At 49.4% G+C, this 24516-nt stretch overlaps 3 protein-coding genes across 5 annotated transcripts; 2 read left to right on the plus strand and 1 right to left on the minus strand.

The window, feature by feature from the left end:
- The first annotated feature begins 4488 nt into the window (after window positions 1-4488).
- TINF2 (TERF1 interacting nuclear factor 2) lies at window positions 4489-7643 on the plus strand. The gene is made up of 9 exons (XM_062205386.1): window positions 4489-4966; window positions 5094-5198; window positions 5312-5413; window positions 5486-5593; window positions 5682-5778; window positions 6129-6588; window positions 6679-6746; window positions 6844-6935; window positions 7061-7643. Exons 1-9 carry the CDS (start codon window positions 4775-4777, stop codon window positions 7172-7174), a joined length of 1338 nt encoding a protein of 445 aa, XP_062061370.1. The 5' UTR covers window positions 4489-4774; the 3' UTR covers window positions 7175-7643.
- An 87-nt stretch (window positions 7644-7730) lies between these two features.
- GMPR2 (guanosine monophosphate reductase 2) lies at window positions 7731-14073 on the minus strand. Of its 3 annotated transcripts, none has more exons than XM_062205376.1 (10): window positions 13898-14073; window positions 13438-13558; window positions 13188-13307; window positions 11023-11106; window positions 10741-10914; window positions 9803-9884; window positions 9605-9711; window positions 9374-9416; window positions 8568-8727; window positions 7731-8371 (listed from the first exon to the last, which is right to left on the minus strand). In XM_062205376.1, exons 2-10 carry the CDS (start codon window positions 13522-13524, stop codon window positions 8182-8184), a joined length of 1047 nt encoding a protein of 348 aa, XP_062061360.1. In that variant the 5' UTR covers window positions 13525-13558; window positions 13898-14073; the 3' UTR covers window positions 7731-8181. The 3 variants fall into 3 exon arrangements, with proteins under 3 accessions (XP_062061360.1, XP_062061359.1, XP_062061358.1); XM_062205375.1 differs by having other exon boundaries at window positions 13438-13551; window positions 13898-13987; XM_062205374.1 differs by having other exon boundaries at window positions 13438-13752; window positions 13898-13984.
- A 294-nt stretch (window positions 14074-14367) lies between these two features.
- NEDD8 (NEDD8 ubiquitin like modifier) lies at window positions 14368-23660 on the plus strand. The gene is made up of 4 exons (XM_062205385.1): window positions 14368-14497; window positions 22512-22559; window positions 22709-22791; window positions 23290-23660. Exons 1-4 carry the CDS (start codon window positions 14480-14482, stop codon window positions 23384-23386), a joined length of 246 nt encoding a protein of 81 aa, XP_062061369.1. The 5' UTR covers window positions 14368-14479; the 3' UTR covers window positions 23387-23660.
- The last annotated feature ends 856 nt before the right edge of the window (window positions 23661-24516 follow it).

Consider the following 24516-nt stretch of genomic DNA (forward strand, 5'->3'; position numbering starts at 1 on the left):
TAGTAAGGCCTTCTCTCATCAACCTATTTTAAATTGCAACCTGCTTCACTCTTTATTACACTTTTCCCTCCAAAGCATCCATCCCATCCAACACATTAAATATGTTCACTGTTTGTTTACTGTGCTTCCCCTCCCCCAACTAACATCAACGCAGGAGCAGTGAGTGTCCTCTGATTTGTTCTTGGTCACGTCCTTAGACGTTAACCCATAGGAATACTTGCCAGGGGGTGAGGCAGGTGTTGTGGCACAGCAGTTCAGGCTACCACCTAGGAGACCTGCGTCCCGTATAGGAGAGCCTGGGCTCAAGTCCCAGCTCTGCGCCCTGTTCCAGCTCCCTGCTAGTGAGCACCATGGAAGGCAGTGGGTTGATGGCTCAAGTACTTGCATCCCTGCCACCCACGTGGGAGACCAGGCTGGAGTTCTGACTTTGGCCTGGCCCAGCCCCTGGCTGTTGCAGGTATTTGGGGGTGTGAGCTGCCAAATAAACAAACAAACAAAAAAATACTGGCTAACTTTTGAGTAAAGAAGAGTGTAGGTACAGATCTATCCATAATAACCCATGTCAACTTCATGATCACTTCATAAAGGAGGCTTTTATGCCCCCTCTGCTGATGAAGAAATGGAGGCACAGGTGTTGGGTACTTTGAAGTCATGCAGCAATTTAGAATAGGGTGGGACTGGGCGTTCTGGCTCCTCAGCCTAAGCCTGGAGTGGTCCACAGAGCTCTTTTTTTTTTTTTTAATATTTATTTTATTTATTTGAAAGAGTTACAGAGAGAGGTAAAGACAGAGAGAGAGGTCTTCCATCCGCTGGTTCACCCCCCAGATGGCCGCTACGGCCAGAGCTGCGCCTATCCGAAGCCAGGAGCTTATTCCAGGTCTCCCATATGGGTGCAGGGGCCCAAGGACCTGGGCCATCTTCTACTGCTTTCCCAGGCCATAGCAGAGAGCTAGATCAGAAGAGGAGCAGCCAGAACTAGAACCGGCGTCCATATGGGATGCCGGCACTTCAGGCCAGGGCTTTAACCCGTTGCGCCACAGTGCCAGCCCCCCACAGAGCTCTTAATTCCACCCCCAAACTGTTCTCCCCCTCATTTTCCCCACCTCAGTGTTACCATAACGACCCATTGCTCAAGCCAAAAACACGTAAGTCACCCTTCACTCGTCCCTTTTCTCCCCTCTAATATCCAAGCCATCAGCACAGCCCCCTCAGCTCTGCCTCCAAAACACACTGGCTTCTTTGTGCTCTCCAGCCTCACTGCTGCCGTGTGCCCTCCAGACAGAACTGCCGTAGCCCCTGGTGGCTTTCCACTCTCACCTTTGAATATTACCCATTTTCTTTTCTTTTTTTTCTTTTTTCTTTCTTTTTTTTTTTTTTTTTAACAGGCAGAGTGGACAGTGAGAGAGAGAGTGAAAGGTCTTCCTTTGCCATTGGTTCACCCTCCAATGGCCACCGTGGCCGGTGCACCGTGCTGATCCGAAGGCAGGAGCCAGGTGCTTATCCTGGTCTCCCATGGGGTGCAGGGCCCAAGCACTTGGGCCATCCTCCACTGCACTCCCTGGCCACAGCAGAGAGCTGGCCTGGAAGAGGGGCAACCGGGACAGAATTCAGTGCCCTGACCGGGACTAGAACCCGGTGTGCCGGCGCCACAGGCGGAGGATTAGCCTATTGAGCTGTGGCACCAGCGAATATTACCCATTTTCTGCACAACCAGCACTCTTCCTAAACCATAAACCCTGCTACTCACCTCCTTCAAACCTCCCAAGGCCTTCCTGGTGCCCTTGGAATCATTCAGAATCCTACCCTGACCTCCCGGGCTCCTACAGACCCCGCCATGTTCATCTGCACCATGTGCCCCTGGCTTGGGCTGCTCCAGTCAAGTGGCGCTTCCACTTCTCAAACTCTGCAACCTTGGGCCGGTGGCTTGGCATCTACCCCTTCTGGAAGGAGCTCCCTTCCCGCAGGTCTGTGGCCAGCCCCTCCTGCCATGCAGGTCTTGGTTCAAATGTCACTTCCTCTGGGAGGCTTCCTGGGACCACCCAATCTGGTTACTTTCCCTGCCTCCCAATCTCCTTAGCACATCACTTTGTTTACTGTTCTCCAAAGCACAATATTAACATATTCATGTATTTATTGGTTCCTGTCTCCTCTCTCTAAAATGTGAGCTGCAAAGAGATGAGACTCCCATCTGTCTTGTTCACACCATGTCCCAGGGCCTAGAACGTGACCTAGCATCCCGGTGCACAGTGCATGTTTACTACTCACAAACTTAAAAGCAGCAATTTATGGGGCCGGCGCTGTGGCGTAGCAGGCTAAGCCCCCGCCTGCAGTGCCAGCACCTAGATGGGTGCTGGTTCGTGTCCTGGCTGCCCCTCTGCTAATGGCCTGGGAAAGCAGTGGAAGATGGTCCAAGTGCCTAGGCCCCTGCAACCACGTGGGAGACCCAAAAGAAGCTCCTGGCTCTTGAGTTTGGATCAGCCCAGCTCCGGTCAATGCAGCCATTTGGGGAGTGAACCAGCAGATGGGAGACTTTTCTCTCTGTCCGTAACTCTACTTCTCAAATAAATAAAAATCTTTTATAAAAAATCTTTAAAAAATGAGGTTTTACAAGATGTGACTTATGTTTCTTTTTTAAAATTTTTTATATATATATATTTTATTTTTGACAGGCAGAGTTAGTGAGAGAGAGAGGCAGAGAGAAAGGTCTTCCTTCCATTGGTTCACCCTCCAAATGGCTGCTATGGCCGGCGTGCTGCGCTGATCCGAAGCCAGGAGCCAGGTGCTTCCTCCTGGTCTCCCACGCGGGTACAGGGCCCAAGTACTTGGGCCATCCTCCACTGCCTTCCCGGGCCACAGCAGAGAGCCGGCCTGGAAGAGGAGCAACCGGGACAGAATCCGGCGCCCTGACCGGGACTAGAACCCGGTGTGCCGGCGCCGCAGGCAGAGGATTAGCCTACTGAGCCGTGGCACTGGCCACTTATGTTTCTTGAGTTAATGGACTAAACAACTCTAGTTGTTGTACTTGTTTTTTTTAAAAAATTATGTATTATTTATTTTATTTATTTGAGAGGCTGAGAGACAGAAAGAGACAGACAAGAGGGGGAAAGATCTCTCTGCTGGCTCACTCCCCAGATGCCCACAACAGCTGGCGCTGGGGCAGGTCAATCAGCCAGAAGCTGAGAACTCAGTCTGGGTCTTCCACATGAATGGGAGATTCCTCAGCTACTGCATTACAGAGAGCATAGCCAAGGCAGGCAGCTGGGATTGAGAATTAGAGCTGGAATTCAAACCCAAGCCCTCCAAATTGGGAAGTGGGCATCCTAAGTGGTGTCTTAACCACTATGCCAAACACCCAGCCATCACTTCAGGTTTTTTTTTTTGCCGAGAACCCACAGTTCAGTTTTATTCAGAGCAAAGTAATCAGGAACTTTCAATCATACTAGCAGAAACTCGGGTTTGGAATCTGTACTCAAACCACACAAGCAGTGAGGACAGTATTCTGCTAAAACAAATGATTTGCTGCTGCATTTGTCTACGTTTGCCTAATATTAACAATTATAAACAGAGCAGTGCAACTAGTATTTGGAACAGTCCTTACAGTGTTACAGGGTCAGGCACAGCGTTTCACTTTTCTTCACACCACTGGTTCTCTGCGTACCTGGGCTGCTTCTTCAGTGAAGTCATTCTTAATGTTGAAGGTCTTGCGAATCTCCTCCGGAGTCTTCCCCTTGATCATGTTGGCAACAGTCTTGCACGTAACGTCCAGCAAACCTTTGATGTCTAAGTAGTTTGCAGCCAGAAGAAGCTCAAAAAGTGTCCTTTATAGAGAGAGTCTGCTTGTTTTACTCTTTATTCCAAAACCTCCCTGTTCCGGAGGCGCTCCTCTGGAGACGGCACCTCAGAGGAAGCCAGGACACACACGGCAAGCGACGGGGACCGGAAGTCTGTCTACTTTTTGAATTTATTTTAACGTTACAGGATACAAAAAAGACATCACAAAACACACACACACACACACACAAACACCACAAGAAATTATAATTCTCCCATCCCGAGAGAGCCAAGCTAGCAAGCGGATGCCTCTTTTTAAACTTTTCTTTCTAAAACGCGAGCGCCCTCCTCTGGCAAGAGGGGCTGTGGAATTCTGCCTGGAGCGAGCTCGCTGGGGAAGCCTCCGCAGAAAGGAACCCCACGATTTCAAAACGGGCGAAGCTGATGGAAAGACGTGACACGACCCCCACTTCACGGGCCAGGAAGCCGAGCCCCAGGGAAGCCAAAGGACTGTTTTTTGGCAAGCGGCGTAGAGGCCAGAGGGCCCGGGGCAGCCGCCTCAGCGGGACCACAGCCGTGACGGCAGCCCGCGCAGAGCCTGGGGCGCCGGATCTGCGGGGGCGTGGCCTCGTGACGCACGGCCGCGTTGCCCTCTGCCTGGCTGCCCATTGGTCCTCTCTTGTTGCCCTTTTCCAGGCGAGGGCAACCAGCCCCAGAGCCGGAAGTGAGGTGCCCTCGGGTTCGAGGCAGCTGCGGCGTTTAAAGCTGAGCGGCTTGGTGCCGCTCCTGACGGCCTGCTCCTGCGTTCGGGCTGTAGCCCGGGCTGGGAGTGGGCCCTCAGCACCCCGGCGGCCCAGACAAGAGAGCTGAGTCGCCCCGCCAAGTGTCCGGACACGGCGAGGCACGGAGGGCCGCCGGAAACCCCGCCCTTAGGAGGGACCGGGCGGCCTGGCCTCGCTGGAAGGAACCCGAAGGGCCCGCCCCAGGGCGGGGACCCGCGGCCATGGACACGCCTCTGGGAGCCGGCCCCGCCACTCTGCGCTTCGCTGCGGCAGCCAGCTGGCAAGTTGTGCGCGGACGCCGCGTAGAGCACTTTCCGCGAGTGCTGGAGTTTCTTCGGACCCTGCGCGCGGCCGCCCCGGGTTTGGTTCGCTACCTGCACCATGCACGCCTGTGTATAGGCCTAAAAGCTAAGGTACTGGAGCGAATAGGAGAAAGGGTGGGGATGCAAGGTCCTGACAAGGGCCGACAGCTTGGGGGTGAGACCTGTTGGCAAGGGTAGCTCGCCCCCAAACGGGGAGTCTGAGTTGACTACCGTGCAGGTGGTGGTGGAACTGATCCTGCAGGGCCGGCCGTGGGAGCAGGTCCTGGACGCCCTGAACGACCACTTCCCAGAGTCCGGACCTGTAGTGAGGGACCCCAAAGCTGTGAGTAGCAGCCAGGACAAGCCCCAATTCCGGGTACACTTGGTGCGACAGAGCTGCCCCCCCTCCAGCCCCGGGGTCCTGAGGCCTCTAACTTGGCTTCATACCCCCAACAGACAAAGCAAGATTTGAGGAAGATTTTGGAGGCACAGGAAACTTTTTGCCAGCAGGTGAAGCAACTGTCAGAGGCCCCCGGGGATTTGGCCTCCAAGCTGCAGGTGAGACTGGCTGCTTTGGAGGCTGTTAGGCCGCTCTAAGCCGCCTCTGACCGGCTGCCTTCCCCTCTGCAGGAACTTGCACAGGAGTATGGGGAACCCTTTCTGGTGGCCATGGAAAAGCTGTTTTTTGAGTACTTGTGTCAGCTGGAAAAGGCACTGCCTCCACTGCAGGCGCAGCAGGTTTTGTCGGGGCAGGTGCTCCAGGGCAGAGGGTGGGGAGGTTGTGGCACGAACGGTCATCTTCATCTCTCCCTCCCCCTGCCCACAGCTTCAGAATATACTGAGTTGGCTGCAGCCTGGAATTGCTGTCACTTCCTGTCTTGCCTTGCGCCAATACAGTGAGGACATGGGGTGGACACTTTCAGGTACAAGGGCCATCTTGAGGGAGCTAGGAGTTTGGGGTGTAGGGATTATCAGGGGATTAAAACATGGGCCTAAAGCAGGGATGGGGCACCTTTTTTTTTTTTTTTTTGCCAAGGCCATTTAAATATTTATAACATCATTCACAGGCCATACAAAATGATCAACTTAAACATTAGTCTGCTACAGATGTACTGAGTCCTAACTGCAGATGCCTTGGCAATGCCAGACTGAGTGACTCTGTGGGCCTTGTACAGCCCATGGGCCAGAAGTTCCCCAGCCCTGGCCTAAAGCACAAGAAACCAGACTTATTTGTTACTGTTCTCATCACAAGGAGTCTCATTTTCTCTTCCAGAGTGTTCTGTCGACTCCCTGAACCTGACAGAGCCCATGGAGCAGAACCCTCCTCAGCAACCAAGACGAGCACTCCACGCTCCTCTACCAAAAGCCAAGCCTGGTCCATGCCTTCCTCAAGGACCAGTGTCGAGGAAGCACCCAGAACCTTTAGCGGGCCATCATTTCAATCTGGCCCCTCTAGGGCGGCGAAGAATCCAGTCCCGATGGGCATCTGCCAGGGGAGGCCATAAGGAGCGCCCCACTGTCATGCTGTTTCCATTTAGGAACCTGGGCTCAGCAACCCAGGTCGGATCTAAGCCTGGAAACAGGGAAGAATGTGGGGTACTCACGGAAGAGCCAGCAGGTGCCACGGGCTCAGGAACAGCTTCCAATGGGAAGTCTAAGAGTCCTTCCCACACACTGGGGAAAAGGTCTCTGAAGGAGAACCCAGACGACTTTCCTGGCTCAGAGCAAAAGGAGTGAGTGGAACAGAGATGCTCTTCTTCCTAGGAGCACATTCTTAGCCTGCTTCCCCTTCACCCTGTCCTCTTTGCTTGTTCCCACTTCAGGAATTGCCTGGACTGCTACAGAGACCCCCTGAGACTAGCATTATCACCACCTAGGGCCAGGAAGCCAGGTAGGGATTCTGACTCAGGACCGGACCGGGCAGTTCTTGGGAACCTTGAAGTGCATGTTCCCCAGTAGTCTGAATGGTTATGCTTTCCTTCCTGCAGTGTGTCCTCCATCTGTGTGCAGCTCCGTCATTACCATAGGGGACTTGGTTTTGGACTCCGATGAGGAAGAAAATAGCCAGAAAGAAAGACAGGTGAGTAGGCAGCAGACAGCTGGGGAAGGGGGTTGGCAGAACCAGACAGATTCACATGCTCCGGAATGTAGAGGCCTTAGGGAATGGCTTTGGATGAGGGACCTCCCCACCCCGCTTCTCTACAGGAGTCTCTGGAACACTATCAGAAGACAAAGTTTGACACCTTGATCCCCACCTTCTGTGAATACTTCCCCTCTTGTGGCCCCAGTGCCATGCCTGCCCCTCCCTCTGATGCGTAGACAGCTCCAGACCCCATGATAGCACTGAGATGTTCTCTGTACTCTGTCCATTTCCTGCCTCCTCAGGCCTGCAAGCCACTTAGTGGGAATGAAGTAGAAGCCTGGGTTCAGGTAACCCAACTACATTGCTAAAAAATACTGTGTCCTGCTTGATCATTAAACTTTGGATTTATTGGAACATCGTCTGGATGAGGGGGAGGGGAATAAGCCAGCATAGGGTCATTGCTTAGAAACATAACCAGATTCTCCAGAGCTGGAACAATCTCTTTGCTTTTTACTTCCCTGGGAAGTGTTCAGATGTGTCCAGAAGAGCCCTTCTCGACCATGGTTGAGAGCCCAGAAGAAATGTCCTTTTGCTGTTCTGAAAAATATATATACGTCCTAACGCCAGAGTGTACTTTGTAAATTGCCACTGCTGCCAGGTTATCCGGAGGTGGCACTGGAATGGAGATAACAGTGCTCCTTGTCCTTGACCCCCTGGTCAGTGCCAGCTCCACTTCCTCTCTCCCTGGAGCCGCACCAAGATGCCAGCCTTACGCAGAAAGCCCAGCATCTCTGCAGTTGATGGGGTCTCTTTATTGAGGTATTTCAAATATGTAAACACTTCTGTGTTTTAGATATGCGAAGGTCCCATTTAATGAAGCTCATTAACATGACATGATTCTGAAAGCCTGCCTCTGCCAGACCAAGGCCATATAAAACATTCATGTATCAGTCAGTGTCAGTTCTTTTTAGTAATCTTGAGGATGCTGGGTCCCCAGATTCCCATTTGATTATCTGACTTCATTTTCTCAGACTGTCTTCTTCCTTGCTTCCTCCCCAGTGTTGAGTGCCCTGGGTATTTCATGTGTGCAGAGAGAAGTCTAGTTACCACAGGAGCCCTCAGGAGCAAGATGCTAGGAAATGACAGGTTAATACATAGCCACAGCAGCTGGGATCGGGAAGGAGTTGACCTGGGAGGCCCCTGGTAGAGCGCCAGTGCCCTGGCAGACCAGAGGTGCTCAGGTCTAGTGTTCATCACTGAAGATAGGATTCATCTGCTGGGTGACTCGGATGAAGGTAGTTCTCCGGCTCAACTCCTTCAGCTTGGCTGCTCCCACGTAGGTACACGTTGAGCGGATCCCTCCTAAGATGTCTCGGATGGTATGTTCCACATCCCCTTTAAAGGGGACTTCCACTGTCTTTCCCTCTGAGGCCCTTGGAATAGGAAAAACTAATTACTTTCTCCACCTGGATTCCCTCAGTCCAGTGATTCTCTAGCATTTAGGTCTGGTTTACCATTTTAATCCCAAGAACGACACCATCCATCTCCCAGCAGCCATGCGTTGTGCCACCACATGGAGAACATGGTCATGTTCTCCAAGCACCCTCAGCTCCTGGCCTGAACACATACCTGTATTCAGCCACACCCCCGGCATACTTCTTCATGGCCATTTCGGAGCTCATGCCGTAGAAGAGCTTGTACTTCTTGCCATCCCTCTCGATGAGCTCACCCCCTGACTCGCTGTGCCCAGCCAGCATGCCGCCCAGCATCACAAAATCAGCCCCTGCTCCTGCCAGCATCAAGGAGAGAGACGAATCTGGTTAGGGTGCCACCTGGCCACACTCAGAAGCAACTCACACCAAACTCGCAGTCCTGACAATGAAGCCAGCATGTTCTTGGTTCTGTTCCCACAGTCTACACAGGCCTAGTCTGCTCTGCTGCTACTCCTCAGATCTGGTTTTCCAAGACTTTCAGAAGCACCTCTGGAGATTCCCCACTTGGCTTTTGCTCTTTCTGCTACTTTTGCCATCTTCTGGTCATTTCATTTTATTGTGCCCAGCTGAATAAGACTTGCTTCAAAGTATCCCAAGAGCAAAGATCTCCCACTTTAATGTAAGGGTTACCTAGGAAGCTATAAAAAAATGCAGGCTTGCAACCCCATTCCTCGGAGTGATTTTATAGGTAAAGCTCACCAATCTACATTGTCCAGCAGTCAGCAGATAATGCACATGGCACTGGCCCGTGAGTCCCAGTCTGCAGATCTCCCCTGCTAGCTTGCCCCAGTTGACACCCACAGGCTCTGGGTCATTAGTTCACAATATAAAAGAAAGGAAATGGCTTCCTGAGCCTTTCCCAGCCTGAGCCTAGACCCTCAGACCTCAGAAATGATTCATGCTCTTCCACAGGATCCTTCTGCGCCCTGCTAACCTCCTTACCGAAAGCCTTGGCCACATCTCCAGGACAGCTGCAGCCTCCATCCTGCAAAGTAAGGAGCACTGTGAGGGGACAGCATGGACTTCCCAAGCCCCCTTGGCGATGTCCCAGCCGTCCACCTCAGAGCTGCCAGGGACCCGAGAGTCCTGCTCCAACTCTACTCCAGCCTCCGTATCCTGCAGGAATGCCAGTTGTGTGGCAGCCTCTCACCCTGCCCTGCCCCTGGGCCTTACTGAGATGATGTGGCCTTTGAGGCCGTGAGCAGCATCTGCACACTCCATCACTGCACTGAGCTGGGGATAGCCTACTCCAGTTTTCTTCCGGGTAGTACACACAGAACCTGGGAAGAACACAACAGAAGATGGGAGTGAAATATCCCAAAGGTGTTTGCCAACAAAGGGCTGGAAAAGGGCGCCAACAAACCAGCTTACCTGGCCCAATTCCTACTTTGATGATATCAGCCCCAGAGAGGATTAGTTCTTCCACCATCTCTCCTGTTACTACATTCCCCGCCTGAGACAGGTCAAAAAGAGCATCCTTAGGGTCAGAAATGAAGAGGAGGTTGTGCATTCTCCTATGTAGTATGCCTGAACCAGAGCCTTCCAACATTATTACAGAGTCAGGGTACCTAGGTCCAATGTACTGGGCTCTATGGGGGCTTCTAGTCACTTCGAAGGGTCCTGCTTCCCATCTATCCCCCTGTTTGCTGAAGTCCAGATGCACTTTAAAGCCTCAGTCAGCAGGGAGACACAGGGTGGCAGGGAGGAGCACTGCGTGAGGCAAAAGGAACTACTAGCCCAAACACAGAGTGGACTTATCTGTCTCCCCTTTCACACCAAGAGGCCCCAGCATATCATGTCCTTCAGCAGTTCTATCATAGAACTTCTGGCTTCAAGGGAAAGGGGGAAGACATGGTGATGAAGGGTAAATCCCATCTTCCCAGGTGTATCTACTTTTGATGGAGATCACAGAGATGCACCTCAACGTGGTGAAGAAACTGAGGCCTTGTCATCACTCCCCTACACTTGTAAAAAAAAAAATAAATAAAACAGTTCCCATGTGACTCCTTTTATACCACTGTCGTTCATGTCCATTTCAGTGAGCAGATGTATATGTACCACAGGGATGAACCACGTTCGATCGTGATTTGGTGAGTGATGTCGGGGACAAAGACTTATCAATTAATGGTTAGAGAAACTGTACTGACCAATTAACACGTTTTAAGTTGGAGCTATGAACAATCATCCAGTAACATGAGTATGTGAACTAGGAATATCATCATACAGCCAAGGAGAAATGAACTATAACAAAATGGCATAGCAAGAAAAGTGGAAATGGAAGGTACCAGCAGCAGGATAATAAAACGTACCATGATGGTGTGTTGGGGGAAGCACTTCCGTACGTCCTTCACAAATTCAACGAAGTGTTCAGAGTAGCCATTGGCCACATCCAGGCAGATATATTTCACCTGGGGAATAGCTTCCAGGATCTGTTCCAGCTGCTCAAAGTCCGAAGAGCCTGTGCCTGAGCTGGCAGCCAGATACTGTGAGAGAAATGGGGCCATCAGCTGGGTGGAGGGTGAGGGTTGGTCCCCGGGAAGCCAGAAGATTCCTGAAAAAGTGGGATAAGGAGTGCATAGGCCCAGTGTTACCTCAAGACAGTCGGGATTCTGGCTAGCAAACTCTTGCCACTGATCGAGCCTGTAGTGCTTATGGACGGCAGTGAAGAGGGAGAACTGGAGAAAAAGAAAACCATCGACAGAGCAAACCTGATGAGAGCTTTTCTAGAAATAGACTTCTGTACTGTTCCGAGACAGACAATGACTACAGTTCTAAAGGAAAGCAACTGAAAGCCAGCAGTTGAGCTGGGAGTTGAGTTCAGCCATTATTCTCTCTATAAATTCCTGAGGGTTTATTATCATAAACTAGTGCTTATCAAATTTTCCCAACAAAGTCCTGAGTCATCCAGATTAGACTTTACCTATCAGCACATACACTGCCTCTGACTTTAAAGGTGACAAAGACAATGTTTTAGAGCAGGGGGACAAGCACTAGATATGGAGAAAGCAGAGGGTGCCAGCATTTGTCTTTACTGACCCAGCCCCTCCTCTTCAGGGAATCTAAGACTAACTAATCTACTGTTGGTTCACTTACCAGCAGTAGCTCCAGATGCCTGCTGAAGGTAAGACCATAAGGTTAATGAGAGTAATGAGTAACCATGCTACCTGATCATTTCTCCATCTCTACTGGAGAAAAGGACACATTTCTTGTCCGGGACATGGACCAAGTCTACTTCATTTAGTTATGTTCAAAGATGATAATATTCTCTAAACAACAAATTGTAAACAGTATCCTAATACAGTAAGAAAGGCACTCAGGAGCCACTGTGAATGTTGGCATTTGTGCTTTAGGAGTGCAAACATGCAACAGACAAGAGACAGCAGTTGGCTGAGACACCACAAACCTTGCAACTGACAAGAAACCCAAGGAAGTCATGTATCAGCCAGCAACAAGGCAAGTGCTATATTCACTCAAGGATCATCAGCAACACGAGCTAAATCTGGCATTGAATTCTGCTTTTTTAGCAACACTCTACCATCATGCTGATGAAGAAAAATCACTAAGAGACTGGCAAGCCTTGGAGATACACGGGCATAATGTGGGCATGATGAACGCATTCGTTTACACCACCAGGCTTTGGAAAGCTGCCTGCTTGCGGCTAACCTTTTTATTGTCTATTAAGACCTGTCTCTGCCTATAAACTCTTAGTTTCTTACCACTCAGTAATACTGAGAGCCAATCTCAATGAAGCATTAAGACTCCACCAAGGTTCACAGCATGTTTGTTAACTCTGCCATCAGACTCATGCCCCGACTCCACTGGACAGGACAGGCAGACAATAGGCAGCAGCAGGGTTCCTAAGTAGTTAGTGAATGGCAATGGGAATAAAGTAATACAACCACAAAACTGTCAAGCTCAGAGAAATAACAGACATTCCACAAAGACACCAGTAAAAAAAAAGATGAAGTCCTCAAAGCTAATGGAGCCACAAACAGCAGCAGAACCCGCCATCCAGGGCTATAGGGATCAACCAGCAGAGTGCGTATGTCCTCAGAGTGAGCAGGTAGGTGGTGGCTATCTACCTTCTTAGCTACAAGTATAGACGGAGGGACTATTACGGACAGGAACAAGATCTTCCAGTGATCTTTTCAAAGTGAAAAACCTGTATACAAGAAAAACATTCCATTTGAGGCACATGCCAGAAACTCCCAGGGACCTAGGACTTAAAGAACAGGAAGATTCATATATATATGCAATATATATATATATATATGCATAAGAGAAAATCAACTGCTTTTCTCTAAGACATTCTAGTTAGGAATTTTCCTCTTTGTTTTTATTTTAGTTAGGAATTTTTGAACGCTCAAATTATTTTAGCTTCTGGACTAAGTGAACACTTGATGTTGTGAACAGCGGTGAAACTGGAGGGATTTGTGTGACTGGGAAGGGCTGACCTGAGTGGTGGGGAAAGCCTGCAAGGTGCATACACTGCTAGACAGGAAAACAAAGGGGACATTCTGTTCATATACCAAAAAAATGGGGGCAAAACTGGGCTTTGAATCTCACTACTTCAGGTAGTTATTTGAGCTTGTCAGATCAAAGAGCCTTAGCACTAGAGACAATAGTAAACGGAGCATCCTGTTAATCGCCAGAGGGCTGACTGGGGATGTGGGTGGGGCTGCAAACATAATCTGCAGCTAACGGGCTAACGATTCTAACCGGACTCGATTCCGGGGAGGCTTAAGGAAAGTCCTACCTTACAGAGAACCTTGGCCATCTCAAAGGTGCCCACGGTATCCATATTGGCCGCGATGATGGGGACTCCAGTGTACATCTGCTTTGAGTTCCGAAAGGAAAAGGATCTTGTGAGATCCACCTGCAAATATGAATGGAAAACTGAGCATTTCATGCCTCAAAAGCAAACAAAATGTCTGGCATTCCGACAAATGTCAGGCAGTTTTCTTGAGCTTGGGGTCAAGAAAGAGCAAGCACAAACGCCGGCTCACCTCGCTTCGAGACTTAAGGGTGCTGCGTTTGGGCCTCAACAGGACATCCTTGAAGTCCAGTTTCACATCGTTGTCGATGTGAGGCATGGCGGAGTCCTCGGGGTAGCAACGACTCTGAGGACTGAACGGTAGGAAAAGTCACAAGGAACCTAACGCGTCGCCCCGTGGGCCCTCATAGCCTGTCGGGGCTGGCGGCAGGGTCCATTACTCTCCTCGCTTAAGTTTGTTTAGATCGAGGTGTGATCCCTGAGGCCTGTCGGCCAGACCCATCCCGTCCCGTGGCTGCGATGACTCTCGCGGTCTCCATTCCAGGAACTGATCGCCGGGGGGAAGAAGTGGGAAGGAGTTGTGAGCGATCCTGAGGGTGCGTTCCTTAGCCCACTACTCTTCCTTTTCCTGCCCCCTGCAAACAGCAATTAGGAGTAAGAGGCTCGCCCGCTTCCGGAATAGGGGTACTTACTTCCTGTTGCCTTGGCCCAGGTGGCAGTTGACCAAAGGTTCCCCCTGCTTAGCAACTAGCCTCGTGCGGCCCCGCGGAGCCTTGTGGGCCAAACCAACAGGTTCCGCTAATTGCCAGCGAGAACCACCGACCGAGGAATTCCAGCTTCGGCAGCGGATACGCGGCCTCCTGGGTAACAGAGTTCACACAGCGAGGCCGCCGTTGGACTCACGGGGCGGGGGACTACAACTCCCAGAGTGGAACGGTGGGGCCGCCCCTGGGCATGATGGGAGTAGTAGTTCGTGCCGCCCCCAGCTTTCCGCTAGCCCAAGCTCGCTGGCAACTCTCAGATTCGCGGAGGCGTCATCTCTGCAGTAACCAAGATGCCTGCCTTCTTTTATTTACGACGCCACTGAAGCGAAACGCGAGAGCATTCTTGAGCCTTCTGGGAACCCCTAGGAAAGAAGGGGGGGAGTGGGTGGAGCCAGGCAGTGACCCGGAAGCAGAAGTGACTCCTACAGGAGGATTGCCGGGGAGTGGCAGCAGCGACCGCAGCGGTAGCAGCAGCAATTTGTCCGTGTGCAGCTCCAAACTGGGAAGAAGATGCTAATTAAAGTGAAGGTGGGAGCACCTCCAGCCTTGCCAAGACGCAGTGGTACTGGGCTGGCCGCTGGGCCTTAGGGAGAAGCGGGGAAGAAAAACCACGCCTTTCCCGTGCCTGGAGGGCGCTGACAGTCTCGGGGCTGCGCGCGAGGGGTTATGGGAACTAGGGGGACTCCGGAGGGATTGGAGAGCTGGGGCCTGTCGCGATCTGACGGCCCTGGGGGCCCCTGCTTTCTCTTCAGAACTGTCCCATAACCCAGAAGGAGGCCGCTTTTGTCCGAGGTCTCCCCGTACTCGACCCCCCCCCCCCCCCCGCAGTCGTAGAGAAAGCCCAGCTGACTCCCCCGTCTCTCGGACCCCTGGAATAAGCTCCGCACTCTGTTCTTCATGCCCAGGTTACCCGCCTCTCCCAGCACAGCTAGCCTGGGGGGCCCAGGGGATCTCCGGGGCTAGACTAAGAGCCTTTGCCAAGGTGTATCTCAGCCATCCTTCAGGAACCAAAGGTGGGAGTGTACGCAGTCATCACCCGCCTGTCTGAGCCGGGCACATGGACCAGCCTCACCCCTTGACTGAGGCAGGTTAGTTACTGGTGCCCTAGTCTCATCTCCTTCATCCCCCGCCTCAGCCTCCCGTGATTCTTCCCCAGTTTCCAAACCTGATTAGTCCTGGATGCTCTTTCCTCTTTATAGAGAGAGAGACAAAACCACTGACGATTGATGCAGTCCAACACCAGATTGGCCTTTTTATAGCTGAGTCGACCATAATTTCATCAGTTCAGCATTTGTCCCTGCCTCCTAGACGTTCCTTAGCTAAGGGTTGAGACCAACAGCATATTGAAGGTCGTTGTTTTTTATTCCTTTAATAGCAACCTGAAACCAGTGTAATGGCCCTAATTGCAAGCAACATTTTCTAAAAATAGAAAATATTAGGGCATACCTCTGGGTAAGGGTACTGCTTTGAGAAATTTCTTTCATTTTATATGAATTTATACACACATAGGTGTTGCTGATTCAGCTGTATTCTTTAGTGTGGTTCATTGTCAGAATTTTGAGAAGCACCGATTAATGCTTTTATCATCTTTTCAGTGTTTATGGTCTCTCATGTCTTCTTAGTCCAAAGAAGAGGTTATTATTATTCTTTTTTTAGAAGATTTAGAAGATTGAAAGGCAGAGTTACAGGGAGAGAAGGAGAGACAGGGAGAAAGAGATCCTTCTGCTGGTTCCTCAAATGGCTGCAATGGTTCTTTAAAACTTCAACCCACATTTTACTTCATGATCCTTATACCAAGAAAGCTTGCTGTGTGTGGGCCACTCTGTTTCTCCGTTCTATTCTGTTGACTTCATAACCTACCGACATGTTAACTTGAAAGAAAATACTGTGTTCCAGAGGGACTTTCTCAAACTTTGGAGTGTGTGGGAAAACCTGGGGTCTCGCTAAGATGCCGATTCTGATTCTGGGTCGGGGGTGTGTGTGGGGGGGCAAGAGAGGCTCCATCTTGGGCCCCGTTTTTAGCAGTTGTGCTCCCAGGAGATGCTGATGCTGTTTCTCTGGGGGCTGGCCTTTGACTAGCACTACGTTTCGGCCCTTTGAATCCATTTTGATGTAGTACTAAGGAAAATTGCCTGTCTCCTTTCCTGCAGTACTCTCTGCCTTCAAGCAGATCTCTGTCCTCCATCTCTTGCTTTATTGTTGCTGCATTTCTTTACATATTAAATATATATGAAAGCAGTCGATTAGCTGCTATAAGGATGATAGGTTTTATTAGAGTTCCTTTATAAATCAGTCGTTTTTCAGCTCTTGTCTCTGTAACTGACTTCTGTATCCTTCTGTAATCCTCTGTAATCCCTATCTTATAATCCTTCCTAACAAATCTTTTCTTGTCACCTCACCTTTGGGGTCTGCAATGAAGTGCCTCATCTGTCATAAGCCATCTTCTTGAAACCCATCTCGTGCTGGTCACATCAACCTGCCAGGTATCTGCAACACAGTTCTTTAGTAAGAGTCACTGCTCTGTTATAGGAACTAGTTTTTATGTGACACCTCTTTCTACTTGACTTTCCTTTGCATCCTCATTACTCACATTGTGATCTAGGGTCTCATTAACTCATGTCTTAACTTCTCTGTTATACCTCCAGCTGGGTTTTCCTAGTAATATACTTTCTCTAAAGTGTACAGTCTAGACCAAGACATGGTGTACGAAACCATAGTGTACAGGTCTTCCTTAAGCTGCTTTCCTCAAGATAAAATCACTGATGTATGTATAGATATGTTCATGTGTGTGTGTGTGTGTGCGCGCGCACCTGTGTCTGTGTGTCTCCTTACAGGCTTTGAAAGCATGTAAGTGCACACGTCTGTTATTGTTTTCATGAAACTGGGATTATACTGTGTGTACTATAACTTGCTTTCTTTTAAATTTCAGTGTATATTTTTTTAAAGATTTATTTATTTATTTGAAAGTCAGAGTTACACAGAGAGAGGAGAGGCAGAGAGAGAGAGAGAGAGATCTTCCATCCGATGGTTCACTCCCCAATTGGCTGCAACAGCTGGAGCTGTGCTGATCTGAAGCCAGGAGCCAGGAGCTTCTTCGAGGTCTCCTGCACAGGTGCAGGGGCCCAAGGACTTGGGCCATCTTCTACTGCTTTCCTGGGCCATAGCAGAGAGCTGGATCAGAAGAGGAGCAGCTGGGACTAGAACTGGCACCCATATGGGATGCCAGCACTTCAGGCCAGGGCGTTAACCCACTGCACCACAACGCCGGCCCCAAATTACAGTATACTGTTGATATATTCCAAATAATTATTAACTCTAAACATTGAGGATTGTGTAATTTTCCCCTGTGATTATACCATAACTTATTTAACCTTCAATTGTTTGCTACTTAGATTGTCTAATTTTTCAGCATCAAAAGACTGCGATGACTGTAGGTACATTTTTCCCTTTTATTTGAGAGGCAGAGAAGGAGACAGTGCTCCTACCACTGGTTAAGTCTCCAGGTGGCCAATTCTGAGCTGGACCAACGCTGGAAGCAGGGAACTCAGTAACAGGTCTGGCTTGTGTGGAGCAGGAACTCAACCACTTGAGTTCTCCCTGTGGTCTCCCATGGTGCACACTAGCAGGAAGCTGGAGTCAGGAGCCAAAGCTGGGCTTCAAATCCAGCCAGTCTGATATGGGATGCAGGTGTCTTAACCACTGTGCCAAATGCCTGCCCTTGTAGGTATATTTTGGGATATTATCGTGATTGTTTTCTTAGAAGCGTTGTTGCTGGGACACCATATTGTCAGATTGCTCTCTGGAAGTACCCATGAACTTCCACAGTCAATTTTTGAAATAAAGCACCCTTTTTAGATTTTATAAGCCAATAGTTTTTTTTTTTTTGATGTCATAAAATCCAAGCATCATACTCTTGGGAGAGCAGCTCTAAGCTGCCTTTTAGAAACTTTTTTACTAATTTTTTATTATCAAATCAAAATGAATATTATGATTCATGTGGTAAAGGAACGTTTTTGTGAAAAATTTAAATAGTACAGATAAAGGGACAGTTGCTGTTGATATAGTCTCCCATCAGCCCTATTCCCCTTCTTAAAGATAATCAGTATTATTATGAGATGTTCATATTTTAAATTCTTTTTTCTGTGCATATATGTGTGTTTATGTAGAATTAGATATAATTATACATTCTATTTTTTTTTTTAAGTTTTATTTACTTATTTGAAAGTCTAGAGTAACAGCAAAAGAGGGAGAGACAGAGAAAGGAGAGAGATCTTCCATCCCTTGGTTCATACTCCAAATGGCCGCAATGGCCGGGGCTAGGCTGGGCTGAAGCCAGGAGCTTCATCTGGGTCTCCCACATGGGCGCAAAGGCCCAACCACTTGGGTCATCCTCTGCTGCTTTGCCAGGTGCAGTAGTAGGGAGCTAGATTGGAGGAAGTAGAGCACCTGGGACCTGAACCGGCACTCACATGGAATGCTGGCACTGCGACGGTGGCTTAACCCACTAAACCACAGCACCAGCCCATTTACACATTCTTAGATCTGTACATTTATACATTCTTAGATCTTTCTTTATCAGTGAATAAACTGTTGTGTAATATTTTACTCTATGGATGCAACACAGCCTAATGATGTTCTTGTTACTGGGAATTACTCAGCTATTTCTAGTGTTTTGCTTTTATAAATGCTGCTACGTGCTACAATAAACCTCATATGTGCCTCTTTGGACATATGCCCAAGTTTCCCCTCCAAGTTACAAATGTAAATGCCTGGTTGAAAAGTCTTTGGACAGCTCAGAATTCTAAACTTTTTTTTGTCAGGCAAGGGCCTTAAAAAATTACTATATAGGGGCCAGCGCTTTGGCACAGCAGGTTAAAGCCCTGGCTTGCAGTGCTGGCATCCCACATGGGCCCCAGTTCGAGTCCTGGCTGCTTCACTTCTGATCCAGTCCTCTGCTATGGCTTGGGAAAGCAGTAGAAGATGGTTCAAGTCCCTGGGCCCCTGCACCCGCATGGGAGACCGGGAAGAATCTCTTGGCTCCTGGCTTCAGATTGGCCTAGCTGCAACCATTGCGGCCAATGGGGGAGTGAACCAGTGGATGAAAAATCTATCCCTCTTTCTCTTACTCTCTCTCTGCCTCTAACTTTGCCTTTCAAATAAAGAAATATTTTAAAAAATAAAATACTACATAGTATCACTGTCATTTCGTAAAAAGATACTATTTAGTTTTATGAAAATCTCTGTTATTATTGTCATTTTACCAAAGACTAGTGAAAATCTTCACACAGACCATCATGGATTAGGGTAGAAACCTGAAAATCATATTGTGATTTTTTTTATTTGCATCCAGATAGGTAAATACAAATGAATTGTTTTTGCATTTTTGGAAATATACTAATAGTGAATCATTTTTGTAGCTGAGAAATGTTTTTATTTTTTAATTCATTTATTTTTTTCAAGATTTATTTATTTGAAAGGCAGAGTTACAGAGAGATCTTTTTCCATCTGCTAGTGCACTCTCCAAGTGGCCACAACAGTTGGGGTTGGGCCAGGCTGAAGCCAAGAGCTTCTTGCCTGTCTCCCATGTGGGTGTAGGGGCCCAAGTACTTGGACCATCTTCTGCTGCTTTCCAGGCACATTAGCAGGGAGCAAGATTGGAAGTGGAGCAGCCATGACTTGAACCAGCACCCATATGGGATGTTGGCAGTGCAGGCAGAGGTTTAACCTTCTTATTTATTTATTTACTTATTTATTTGAGAGGTAGAGTTACAGACAGTGAGAGGGAGAGAAAGGTCTTCCATCCGCTGGTTCACTCCCCAAATGGCTGCAGTGGCTGGAGCTGAGCCAATCAGGAGCCAGGAGCTTCTTCCAGGTCTCCAACGTGGGTTCAGGGGCCCAAGACTTGAACCATCTTCTACTGCTTTCCCAAGCCATAGCAGGGAGCTGGATCAGAAAAAGAGCAGCTGGGACTAGAACCAGCGCCCATTTGGGATGCTGGCGCCGCAGGCTAGGATTAACCTACTGTGCCACAGCAGCGGGCCCCTAGAGACTTAACCTTCTACTCCACAGTGCCAGCCCCACTGAGAAATGTTTTAATCCTTTCTTCATGGTGGTTTCTGTGAATCTCATCAGTAGAAATCATGATATTTTGTGAGCTACTGCAAGAGTCTGTACTGGGTCCCAGTACTAGAGCCTAGAGTCAGCAGAGTACAGAGCTCAGAGTGTAGGCTGTGGGGCTAGGAAGTCTGTGTTTGGAACCTCTCTCCACGTTGACTTCCTAGGCGTGCTTTATAACCTGCCCAAGAGCTATTTTCCTCATCTATAAAATGGGACAGTAATAAATACTTGGGAGGAGGTGCTGGCATTTGATGCAGCAGTTACATCTCTGCTTGAGCCACCGGCATCCCGAGTCAGAGTGCCTGGCCCCACGCCGGGTACTCTCTGGTGATCTGGCTTCCTGCTAGTCCACACTGGGAGGCAGCAAATGGGGTAATACTTGGGCACCTGCAACCACATTGGAGGCCAGGATTGAGTTCTGGCCTCCTGGCTTTGGCTCAGCCCTGCCTTGGCTGTGAGTGGGAAGTGAGCCAGCAGATGGAAGATCTCTCTTCATTTGCCTCACAAAAAACAAACAAATAGGCCGGCGCCACAGCTCACTAGGCTAATCCTCCGCCTGTGGCGTCGGCACCCCGGGTTCTAGTCCCAGTAGGGGCGCCAGATTCTGTCCCGGTTGCTCCTCTTCCGGTCCAGCTCTCTGCTGTGGCTCGGGAGTGCGGTGGAGGATGGCCCAAGTGCTTGGGCCCTGCACCCACATGGGAGACCAGGAGGAGGCTCCTGGCTTTGGGTCGGTGCAGCGCCGGCCATAGCAGCCATTTGGGAGGTGAACCAATGGAAGGAAGACCTTTCTCTCTCTCTCTCTCTCTCACTGTCTAACTCTGCCTGTCAACAAACAAACAAACAAAACTTTAAAAATGTTGGCTGTAACTATATCATGACAGTCAGTGTATTTAGCTCTTCCAGAATATTGACTGCTTATATGTCAAACACTGTGCTTTGTGATTGGATTATGAAGATGAATCCAGTGGTCTCTGTCCTTTAGAAAGCTGGATTGTAAGTTGGAGAGTTTAACACTTGACCAGCTGTAGTTGTTAATAAAGTGCATTTGGAACAAGTCTGGGCATCCTGCAGGAGATCTTACAAAGGGTTCTTAAGGCTTGGAGAAGGAGTGGAGGAGGGTATGGTGACAAGAAAAGCATTAGAAGAAATGCCTGTAAGTTAGACTGAAGTTAGACTGAGCATGGTGTATTTGTGGTTTGGATCACTACAGATGATAGAGCTTTTTTTTTTTTTTTTTTTTTAAATTAAGGATTGGGACTGGCGCTGTGGCACAGAGGGTTAACGCCCTGGCCTGGAGTGCCAGCATCCCATATGGGCGCCGGTTCAGGTCCCGGCTGCTCCACTTCCGATGCAGCTCTCTGCTATGGCCTGGGAAGGTAGTGGAGGATGGCCCAAGTCCTTGGGCCCCTGCACCTGTGTGGGAGATCCAGAAGAGGCTCCTGGCTCCTGGCTTCAGATTGGCGCAGCTCCGGCCATTATGGCCAGTTGGGGAGTGAACCATTGGATGGAAGACACCTCCCTCCCTCCCTCCCTCTCTCTCTCTCTGTCTCTCCTCTCTGTGTAACTCTGACTTTCAAATTAATTAATTAAGGATCTGTTTATTCATTTGAAAAGTACGGTTACAGGGACTGGGGAATAGGTGGAGGTCTTCCATCTCAATTCACTCCCCAAATGGCCACAATGGTTGGGGCTGAGCCAGGAGAAAGCCAGGAGCCTGGAACTCCATCTGGGTCTACCAAGCTGGTGCAGGAGCCTAAGGACTTGAACCATCTTCTGCTGCTTTCACAGGCACATTAACAGGGAGCAGGATCAGAAATGGAGCAGCTGGGGCAGGCGGCAGCCTAACCCACTGTACCACAAAGCCGGCCCCTGGATAGAGCTTTAAGATGGATGGAACATGACATTTTTAACTGTACAATTAGTGTAATTGTCATATTTGGCTATCAGCAGCCCTTTGCCTATGTTAGAAGTTAGCCCTGCAGTGTAGGATTTAGGTAGAAGTCTGGAGAAGAAATGGGAGCATGAAATGTGGAATTCCTAAGAACTGGTCAGAGATGATTTCTGACATGGCCTGGAATTAGCTGGATTATCTGCTGATTTCTAGCATGGATAGTCATAATAGAACACGGTCCTTCCCGTGACTTGAAGGAGTGTGTTCCTTAGGATCCCTCTCATTGCTACATCATCCAAAAGAATGCCAGTATTCTCACTGATTGGGTGCGGGCGGTAGAGGGGCAGGTGCCCTAACAGAGTTGTCCGCAGTGTGAAAATGTTTGATGAGCACAGGTCTAGTCAAAGTCTTCTGGAACGCAAAGCAGCACTGCTGTGTGTGTGCATCTCTCAGAAGACGACACTCCCTGAAGCCGGTCAAGGTGTTCTCCCTAAGACAAATTGTATAATGTACAATAACCTTTTCCTGTTTCAGACGCTGACTGGAAAGGAGATTGAAATTGACATTGAACCCACAGACAAGGTGATGTATGCCGGTGCCTCTTCCTTGCTGTGTGCACTTGTTTGAGTGTGCTTATGAACTTGGTCCTTTTACCCTCATGTGTCTTTGTAGCCCTTACGCCTTCCACGGGCCTGCTCCTGGATGGTCCCTGACTACTTATCCCTCTGCAGGTGGAGCGAATCAAGGAACGTGTGGAGGAGAAAGAGGGAATCCCCCCCCAACAGCAGCGGCTCATCTACAGTGGCAAACAGATGTGAGTCATGGGAGAATGAGGGCATGACATTCTCAGGCGAAGACGAGGAGGGACCAGGTACTGGGGTAAATTAGGCTTGCCTCTTTTTGGTGCCTTGGGCCCTTTGGCCTGTCAGCGCCTTCTCGGAATAAGGTTTTTTTTCTACCCATAATATAAAGATAAAACAGAAATTTGAAGGAAACTCATTGAAATACTATTATCCAAATTTGTGCTTCTATATTCATACATTAAATAATTTCTAATGGTCGGGCTAATAACTGCCACAGGAAGTCCCTCATCTTGCTAATAACACTTTGGGGTTTTATCTATATTCAAAATGAAGAAATCCTACATTTCAATTAAGGGTTAGTAAAAATTAAGATGGAATTTTTTTATCATGCAAGTCCATAGACCTGCCCCTCAAGAGATCTATGCAACTGAAGTTGAGAGCCCCTGTTCCGGAAGATATTTCTAATGCTTGCTTTTGTTTTGTTTTTTGGGGACCTCCTTGTACTGCAGGAATGATGAGAAGACAGCAGCAGATTACAAGATCCTTGGTGGGTCAGTCCTCCACCTGGTGTTGGCTCTGAGAGGAGGAGGTGGTCTTAGGCAGTGATGGACCCTCCCTCCATTTTACCTCCTTACCCTGTCGCTCATAATGAAGCATCATATATTGTGTCACTCTCTGGGACACCAGAGCCACTGCCCTGTCCCCTGGATGCCCAGTCTTGTGTGTCTACTGGTGGGAGACTGTGAGGGCCCCAGGATGCAGTGTTCCTGGCCCAAAGGGCCCTTGCTGGCAGTTGGGTTTTAGTTTGCAGTCCTGTGTGCTTCCCTCTCTTATGGCTATGTCCCTGGTTGTCAATAAAATATTTCCTTGCCTTCTGGAATCTTCCTTGTGTTGCACAAATATCACTGAAATCACAGTGGACCCAGTGCTCACTGAGTCGCACCAAGCTGAAGGAGCAGACAGTGGAAATGGTGGTACCCTTGGGTTCCCTCACACTCTAGGAAAAGCATACTCTGTTGCTCAAAAGTGAGTTACCCACTCACGGGAGCCAGTTGCTGGCATCGCAATTCCGTGTAAGTGGCTGCATCATTAGCTTGAACTTGGCTTTATAGGAACATGTTCAGCAATGGGTAAATACTGCAAATCACTTCCACCACCCCAGACTGGTGGGTAGCCATCCCCCGGCATGCCGCAGACACTGGGTGACAGAAAGCAGGACAGTGAATTCTCTCCGTGGTGGCCCTACTGGACATTTCCGCCTGGCTGGGGTTTCAGACGCCGCACTCTGCGCCTGAGCCTTGCTGAGGACTCGGTACAGCTCTCGGGCGGATACAGAGAAAAGTGAATGAGGAATGAAAACTGGTGGATCACTTAGGTCTCACTTGGTAAACGAGAGGTGCTAGGAGGCCGGCGCCATGGCTTAACAGGCTAATCCTCCGCCTTGCACACCGGGTTCTAGTCCCGGTTGGGGCGCCGGATTCTATCCCGGTTGCCCCTCTTCCAGGCCAGCTCTCTGCTATGGCCCGGGAAGGCAGTGGAGGATGGCCCAAGTCCTTGGGCCCTGCACCCGCATGGGAGACCAGGAGAAGCATCTGGCTCCTGGCTTCGGATCAGCGAGATGCGCCGGCCGCAGTGGCCATTGGAGGGTGAACCAACAGCAAAAAGGAAGACCTTTCTCTCTTTCTCTCTCTGTCCACTCTGCCTGTAAAAAAAAAGAGAGAGAGAGTGAGAGAGAG

This window comes from Lepus europaeus, chromosome 11 (assembly GCF_033115175.1).
Source record: "Lepus europaeus isolate LE1 chromosome 11, mLepTim1.pri, whole genome shotgun sequence".
Lineage (NCBI taxonomy): Eukaryota > Metazoa > Chordata > Mammalia > Lagomorpha > Leporidae > Lepus > Lepus europaeus.